At 33.5% G+C, this 9,160-nt stretch overlaps 2 protein-coding genes across 2 annotated transcripts; one reads left to right on the plus strand and one right to left on the minus strand.

Annotated features, from left to right (window-relative positions):
* Nucleotides 393–5,958, plus strand: LOC109358754 (girdin-like). The gene is given in 15 exon segments (XM_019603179.1): nucleotides 393–513; nucleotides 596–674; nucleotides 781–827; nucleotides 1,172–1,261; nucleotides 1,339–1,392; nucleotides 1,761–1,838; nucleotides 1,928–1,996; nucleotides 2,084–2,239; nucleotides 2,328–2,454; nucleotides 2,859–2,896; nucleotides 3,486–3,575; nucleotides 3,660–3,764; nucleotides 4,531–4,680; nucleotides 5,627–5,736; nucleotides 5,842–5,958. Coding segments are annotated over 15 exon segments (1,305 nt in total). The 5' UTR covers nucleotides 393–477; the 3' UTR covers nucleotides 5,918–5,958.
* Nucleotides 7,052–7,399, minus strand: LOC109357914. The gene has a single exon (XM_019601969.1). The coding sequence runs from the start codon at nucleotides 7,397–7,399 to the stop codon at nucleotides 7,052–7,054; it is 348 nt and encodes a 115-aa protein (XP_019457514.1).

The following is a 9,160-nucleotide window of genomic DNA, read 5'->3' on the forward strand; positions in this document are numbered from 1 at the left end:
CCTAAGCAAGTACTAACAACTTACTTGCACCATACACTTTCTAGGCACAAACTGTTAAAATTTACATGTGATTGCACTTTATATCTGACTTGAGCTTTTTTACAATTAAACTTCAATATATTCAGATCTACAACTTTAAAAGCCTGTACAAGAATAAATTGCACATGCATTATAGTTCCACCCTGGTTCAACAAGATTCCTGAAGGAAAAACAGTGAGGAATTTCTTTTCCTTCAAGTGAAGCACAATCAAAGAGAAAGGGGTGATTTTATGAATTACTATTAAACAATAAAAACTTGAAAACATTATTGTCTGAGCCCGGACATTTGAGAATAATTTTAGAAATATATAAATAGTAAGTTACTAGTTACAATACAATTTGCAAAATGAGGAAGTGACCGTTGTTCTTGAACGAAGAAAAGAAAAAAAGCAGAAGCCAGGGATTTTGATAGGAACATTCCATCAATTTCAATCTGAAATGGATTCTCGTCATGCAACGCTTGGTCGTCGAACGGTATAAATATCTTCTTATGCATTCAATTTTCTTTTCGATTCTTCATATCAATTCATTTCCAATTTCCAATTTAATTGCACAGTTGGAGGAAATTCGTCAAAAGAGAGCCGCTGAGAGATTGAGCAAAACCGTTTCCGGTCCTGATCTCACCACCGTCTCCGGTATGTTTTTATTTTTATTTTTATTTTTAAATTCTCCTTTTCCATTTGCGCTCGCAATTTTGATTTCTGTAACGAAAACAATTTTTATTTACTTTTTTGTCTTCAGAAATTGCGACAATGAACAAGTCAGTGGCAGGAATTAGATTCTCTGAGGTATAGCATCTATAATTGAATTATAAAATATGTCATTCATTCCAGACTATTATTTCAATTTCTTATCAACAATGAAGAATCACAGTCTATATGTTTTGGTTCACTGCGGGAGAAATATATTTTCAATGATTGATTGTTTTTATAATTCAGTACTACATTGTAATTGAATAGATTTTATGTTTAGATATATGTTCCGAAAAGTGATTTTTAAGATAATCTGTTGGTTTGATTGTGTAAAAACATATCAGACTATCATGCTTGTATATTGAACAGTATTTATAGTTTGAGATAATCGATTTTTCAAGTTTAAGCTGCAATTGTCTTTTTTGTATATTTTCATACAGACAGACGTTAGTGCTCTACTATCTCAATTAAACGACCTGCAAAAGAAGAACACAGAGTTGGAGGATGAAAACAAGAAAATAAATATAAAGGTGAAGCTAGCTTCAAGTTCATTATTCACGTGTTATTTATTTTTATTTTTAGATGCGTTTTTTGTCTATTATTGCAGCTTCAAACGTTGGGAATTGATAACGGTGCAATGAGCAAGCAGTTGAATGATCTGGTAAACAAAATGGCTTTGCAATTCATATTGAATGTTTCTAGTTTAAGCTTGGAATTTGATAATAGATATTGCCTTGTGAGGATACGAACCTAGATATAGCTTTTGGCTTATTTGGTGGTCGTCTGAAAGACTGTGTAGAGAACATATTTGAGCTTTTGAGAACAGCTTCTAAAAATAGTTTATAACAATTCTATAAGCTCTTTATAGCTCACTTTAATAACTTTATCACACAATCTTATGAAAGTAAGTTATTGTTAGCTTATTTCAAGAAAGGTTATTGAATAAGTGCTCCAGTTATGAAAATTGGAATAACTTTAACAGTTACGCTGTAGTTATGCATCTTTTAGTCCTGAATTTGATTTACACAGGGGCAAAATACTGTGCCGTCTCTCAGGAAAGCTCTCAGGGATGTTGCAATGGAGAAAGATGCTGCAGTTGTTGCATGGGTAACTATATTAAATCATTGTTTATTTTCCCCCTGGTTGCTTGTGTTTATTTTCTTGTTATCCGTATGAGAACTTACATATTTCTGCAGGAGGACCTTTCAGCACAACTTCGTGCGCTGAAGAAACGTGTGAAGGAAGCAGAAGATGAGCAATATCGTGTAAGGGAGCAGCTTTATTTTACTATAAAATCTATGAGATGAAGAACCATTTTTGTTCTTAGAATCTTATCGGCTATCTTGTTCCAGGCTGAGGAAGATGCAGCAGCATTGAGAGCAGAGTTAAACTTAATCCAGCAACAATCAATGACTAATACAGTTAGCACAACCTCGTCATTTGGTATTCCACCAGAGCATAATCAAAGATTAGAAAAGGAGCTAGCTGATCTAAGATTGCTACTGCAGGTGATGTTATGATTATGTTATCACTTTTTGCTACCTTTCCTTTCGTTTCTTTTTGTGTTGTTTGGCTGATGGTGATTAAAATCTACAGTGAGAGTCACTGTTAAGACATCAGGAACAAGAACAGTTGTCAAAAGAGCAAAGCCGCATTGCAGCATTGATATCTGAAAAGCAGGCGTTAGAAGAGAAACTTAACTCCATGTCTGGAGAGGCTGCAGGTTTTTCTCATTAAAGCTTCTGCATAACTTGCATTAAATTTGTAACGACTTAATGAAACGAAGCATGCAAGCCAGTCAATCCTGTAAGTAGATGCTGTTCTTGAATCTCAATGACATATCCATGAATTGATGTTCTTCCAAGCATCAAAACAACCTGGCACAAGCATTCTGCTTTTCAACCATATTCTCCTTAGGAAATGTGCATTTTGTACTTACTGGGAGTGCTCTCCTATAATTGTTTCTGCCGTAGATTCATATCTGCCCATGTGTTTCTGCCGTAGAGCCTATTTTCTAGCAAGGATGTCTATGGTCTCAATAGTTGATTCCATATCACATCATGACTTGATGTTTCTTGTTGAGTTGGTTCACTAACATGGCATTGACCCTGCTTTGTGCATATGCAGATATCGCGGATAAAGCAGCTCACAAGACCTTTTCTATGGTGAGAAAAAACATTTTTAATCTGGATATTCAATTTTTGTTTATCTGTTAGCTGATCATTTTATTGAAGAGATGTAAGTTAATGTTTTTTAGTTCATCAAACCATGGGTCAGATATTACCAAAATCACTACTATTTATGTTTACTATGTGTGAGTGGAAAATAAGGAGGGGAGTGAAAATGGAGGGGGTAGGAAGGTTTTTAATTTTTTACTCATGGTCTGTTTGAGAGTGGAAATAACCTTTGTATGATTGTATCCACTTTGTGATATATTAGTGGCCAAAATTTGTGGGCTGGATCGTACGTATGAGCTACAGTCCTTTTTCAACCTTCCCACATTTTTGATGTACCAAGCTTATACGAGATGATTTTCATTCCTATTTTCCTGCTCTCTATCTTCTACCTACTGAAACAAGCTTGCCCTTAGGCTTCTAGGTAGGTACAAAGGATGTTTTGGCAGCTCGTCATGAATGCCCAAATTTTTTAAGCCCGACACCATTTCCTGACTAATACTTGTTTAATGTGCATCCAACCTTTTACTGATGGTTAAGATGTGCGGGTGTAATATTGTTTGACTTTTCTAAATCCTAGGAAGACAAGCAGAAGCTTGATAAGCAGTTGCGTGATATGGCATTAGCTGTTGAGAGGTTGGAAAGAAGTAGGCAGAAACTCCTAACAGAGGTTGACTCTATATCTAAATTTTACTTGGTACTTACTGTTTATATTCCATCTGTTTAAGTGATTGGTTTCTCATCTCATTGTCAGATTGACTCACAATCTACAGAAATAGAGAGGCTTTTTGAGGAAAATTCTAATATCTCAAATTCATATCAAGAGGCAAATGAAGCAGCGGTGAGATGGGAAAAACAGGTAAAAGTCTCATGCATGTGACCATGGTTTACTAGACTTGTCTTCTAAGTTTCAGAGTCATTGTCCGTACATATTTTGCCTACAATTTACAGAACCGGCTAAGAATTTCAGGCACTCAAATCCCAGAATTATAGCATAAAATCTTTAAAGGAAATATGAAATCTAGGTTCGTTGTTGTTTCCATATATAGTTCATGTGTCAAGGCTGAGTATTCGGATATGTTGTGCATGATCTTGCATCACTTGACCATTTTATATGGTGGCTTATATGAAATTCTCTTTTTGGTTGTAGAGTGCATCACTGCCAGTCATATATTATTAAGATTTTCCGAACAGGTTCCGAAAGGAATAAGTCAATAAAGAATAGAAAAAAATATTTTTATAGTTCCTATTTGTGTTAAATGCTTCCTTTTCATTTAATACTTGCTATGTTTAATTCATTAACCACTTCCCTTGTGATACTCTTTAGCAAAAACCATATTATATATTGTGAGGAAATTTATTACAGTTGTAAATTGATAGAGGTGGTGTTCTCTTGCACTGAGTATTGTTTTCTGCACCTTTTATTTTAGCTGAGAGTGATATGATTGTCAGATAACTTTTCGTGTTAGATTGGTGCTAACAATTTCGTTACTTTTGTGATTTCTGTTCTTTGTTGAGTTCTTTCTTTGGATATGTATGATATGATTTTATGAACAAACATGGCATTTCCAGACTAAAAAGAATTTTGCTTCTTATGATTTATTTTGCTGGCCTTTGTTCTGCAGGTGATGGAGTGTCTTAAGCAAAATGAAGAGCTTCGTGGGATTCTTGATAAAATAAGAATAGAGCAAGCAAGGGGCTTACCAGATTCCTTTAGATATGGAGAACATGAGATTGGTTCCCCAGAATCCACTGCAGAGAATGCATCTATGAAGGTTAGTAACTTACAATATTCATGTCTTATTTGTTCCTCCTTGTTGTCAATTTACATTGTTGACTTATTCGATATCCTATAGGTCAAAGTTTACAAAAAAGAGAGCCAAATGCACAAGACTCTCACCTAGTGGGGTCTAGGGAGGGTATATGTACACAGCCATACTCCTGCTAGCAGAAAGACTGTTTTCAAGATTTGAACCTACATTGTCAAACTAATAGTATGCTAATGTGAAGCATGGACACACCATTTTGGTGCAGTGTCCGTGTGTAGGACATGTGTCAAATTGAAATAATATTTTTTGGCTTGACACAATGGGAACACTGCAGGAAAAGATAATTTAAAATTAAAAAAATTATTCAAATACCATTTAAAATAAATAAAAAGTAAAAAAATGATACACCTAGTTACAATGACCCATTTCCCAAGCCCTTTTACTCAATTACCAGAACCTACACTAGTCAGACTGTGGTTCTTTTCATTGGGGCCACTTTCTCCCATCCAGTCATCTGTATCCGTCTCCCGACTAAGCTATGGTGGAGAGCAAAATGAAGTTAATGTTTTTGTTGTTGTACATACATGTACTGTACATGGCTCTACTAGGACAAGTTGGTTAAGGGGAATAGGGGACGCTTTAGAAAATGTCAATAGAAATGATACTCTGGGTTTTATGGGAGGGCTTGATAAGTGGGCAAATATTGGCACATATGACATAAATCAAGATATTGTAAACCTTGAAGCTTATATGTCATATGATCATTATGATGTATCTTTTTCCTCAAATTTTCAGCTATATATATCCAGGTTGTTCTCTCATCTTATTCCGTACTTTCCCTTTTCATGAGAAATTTTCCGGGGATAGTGTTTGATCAAGGTCTCTCTTTCGTCATCCCTTTAACAACTTCCTACATATCTTAAAATTTTGCAACCTTTTGTTTATCTTGCAGGGCCAACTTGTAAAAGAACAGAGTAGAGCAGAGGCATTATCAGCAGAAGTCATGCAGCTTTCTGCACAACTTGAACAAATCAAACACGCATATCATGGTCTTGCGCGCTTGTAAGATCTTCTCTATATCTTTTCTGTCTACCACAGATATTCACTTTGGCATTAAGTTCCTTGCCTTATATGCTCTTTTGGCTATGTGATTTTACAATATTGCAGCTATAAGCCAGTACTGCGCAACATTGAAAGCAATCTTATAAAAATGAAGCAAGACAACTCAATTGTTGTTGGGTGATGGCAACATGCAGTTTCATGATTATACTTTGGGTTGTGATGTTGAGTGTTGATAGATTTTTTATATTTTATTATCATTAACGGTTCATAAACTGTATATGATGGTGATGGAAATGAGCAGTTCTGTGATACTCAGCAGAAACGTTTGTAAAATTTTCATTCTTTGTAACATCATACATTTTGTAAAGAACATGTATCAGAGCACTATAAGTTTAATTGTGCACTATACAAATTATTTATTATAAAAGAGAGTGCAAGAGTAAAAATAAGTTGTTTTATGTAACTTATCATGTATTTTACACTTTCCCTCATAATATTGTTTGATTTTTAGTAAAATATATCAAATTATGAACAAAGATTCATACCTAGAGTCATTGGTAATTGGGTCTTACATTGAAAATTTTGGATATCTATTCCCTCTCTTCTTTCATCTCTTATGGTTATCTTTATGAATTTCCTATCTTTATTATCTTTAGTGCTATAATGCTTTAAATTCCGATGAAAAATCAAGATCTCGTGTGATGAGAGAGCCTCGAATAAACAATTTCACACATCACTAGTGCTGGGTTCTGATGCTAGGGTGGTGGCTACATGATGTAATATGAATGTCCCTCCATTCTATATTCACACACAGAGAGGATGAAGATAGTGAAATAGATGACAGATTTAGATCGCTAGCATTTTGGTTTTCCTCAAAAGCAACTAAAAAGGAAAATCATTACTTACCAACCCTCAACACAATTTGCATTTGGAATTAAATGAGACAACTTTGTAATAATAAATATTTGAATTGGAAGGAATGTATCTGAAATTGAACACTAATAATGTTGATAATCAATTTAAAACCAATGAGGATTTGATCAATTCAAAACCAATGAGGATTTGATCCATTAATATGAGATTCGGATAGATCTTAAGTGTTGAATAAGGTCATTCTTCGATCTTTAATAGAAAAGAGATTAATTCTTTATCTGTGTCAATCTTTTGATTAAAAGAACCACTAAAAACAAAGAAGGATGGGGGAGTGCAGAAGTTCCTCCCTTGAAACATTTACTACTACAAATTATAAAATAATGTACAATGGTACACTAGCATATGGTGTAGACTCTGGAGACATAAAACAAGAGTATCAATTTCACTGGGCATGATTCACAAAAACACATTGCTTTTGGAACACACTACACAAAGATGATGTCTCTGGAAATGGAGCCATAGCTGGATGTTCCCACCCATTGCTTGTTGTGGAGGGTGAACTTCCATGATTCCCATTATTGTTCTCTAATGTTGGAGCTTGTATATTATTACTAGACCCAAATGGCTGTGGTGATATGATGAGTGGTGATAACAATGGAATAGCCTTTGAAGCCTCACCAAAAGGGTTGTTACCATTGAAAACCTTATCAATTTCAAGAGATGCTGGTGCATGTTTCTGTAGCCTTGTAGGGCATGATCCCTTCTTTATCATGTTGGCCTTATATTCCATTTTCTTGAATGAAAAACAACAAATTCTTGGACTTCAATATAATCAAGTTTAAGGAAGCTCTATAATATATTAATATGTACCCTTTTAGTTTTGGTAGAGAAAAGTGCACATTTTTCAATCACTCTCATATTGACATTATGGTAACAAACATGAACTGAAAAGTAAGTTAACAACAACATGGTCATACATTTGGATGGTTTTTAGCAATTCTAGGAATACATGTCAAACTAGCCTTTATTTGCTCATTCAAAGTCATGGTTTTTAATTAATTATTTGTTATTATTCAATGTTTTTTCACTGAAAATAAGGAGGAGAATGAGAATACGTGTTATGCATAACTGGATTTGCTTTATCCACACTCATGGCTTGTTCTAGATTATCCTTTTCTGGAAATATTACAGCCATTGTTTACTGTTATTAGTGCAAAAGTTTCTAGAATTCTCCTATTTATACACTATTTTTATTGAGGACTGTACAGGTTTTTCCACATAAATTTTGCTGTCTTACTTAACTTTTACTTGTTTCTAATTAAATCTTGACATTTTTCATCTATAAATGTAATTGTTAACTGATAAACTTGTTGCTTTTAGACCCATGTACCTTTAATACATTGAAATGGAAAGTAGATATAGATTTCATTGTAAAAATTTGTAGGAAGAACTTATCTTTAAATCACTCTAAACCAACAAAAGCATATATAAGGGTCAAGGGTTCATATTTCTTGTCCCACTATTTTGTATCACGTAATGTGTTAGGAGATATGATTGGTCAGAAAAATATTTAATAATTACAATTTTAACTAAATAACATTTTTCAACCAATCAGAGGTAATGATACATAAAATGATACAAAATGTGAGATATCAGATGTCTCCCCGATTCAGGATTTGTTTTAGCATAACATAGATATGTTCATGTGAAAGCATATTTCATTTTATTGATAGCCCTATATATACATTAGTTATGTAGCAAATGAACATATGAAATCCTTTTTCATTAATCAAATCCAACTATGACCAGGTCTTACTCCTTCTCCATCAGGGTCATTAGGGTGCAGCTTCAAGAGTTTTTCTGCAGAACATAGAGCTATTTCTTTATTTCCATGAACATGACAACCACTAATGAAAGACTTGTATGTAGGTGGCCTTGGTTGTATAATTGTATTGGACTACTAGCATACCAAAAATAACATTGAATAATAATGAGGATATCTAAAATGACCAAAAAAAAATCAACTACAAAATACTAACATGCTAATATTTGTAGATGAAAAGAAGAAAAATAAGATTATAGTATAATATTAAATTGGTGGAGGGGCAAGTGTCTTGCCATTTATCATCAATTCAAAATACTTATTCATTTCTCTAGTATGCAAAAATGATTACACATAGTGAGAACTCATTTTCTCAAATAGTTCAACAATCATAGTTACTAACTATGAAGCACGGATACAGATACGTGTTGGGTACAATACGCATCTGATATGTTGACACATATTTTTTCCAAAATACAAGATACAATACATTCAGGGATACGCGTATAAAATAATAAAAATATATAAAATATGATAAAATTATAAGTGTAAATCAAAATATTCAAAGTATAAAATATAATGGAAATTTAAAATCACTGTCCTCCATAACAAATCTATCTTGTTCTATTTTAATGAAAACGAATTTATCCTAAAATCATTGCCCTTCATAACAAATATATTTTATCCTATTTTAATAAAAACGAATCAATGTTATCATGTTTTATTGGA

Source organism: Lupinus angustifolius, chromosome LG10, assembly GCF_001865875.1.
Source record: "Lupinus angustifolius cultivar Tanjil chromosome LG10, LupAngTanjil_v1.0, whole genome shotgun sequence".
Lineage (NCBI taxonomy): Eukaryota > Viridiplantae > Streptophyta > Magnoliopsida > Fabales > Fabaceae > Lupinus > Lupinus angustifolius.

Excerpts from the sequence above, each read along its gene's own strand:
- LOC109357914 (XM_019601969.1), bottom strand. The coding sequence starts at position 7,399 with ATGGAATATAAGGCCAACATGATAAAGAAGGGATCATGCCCTACAAGG.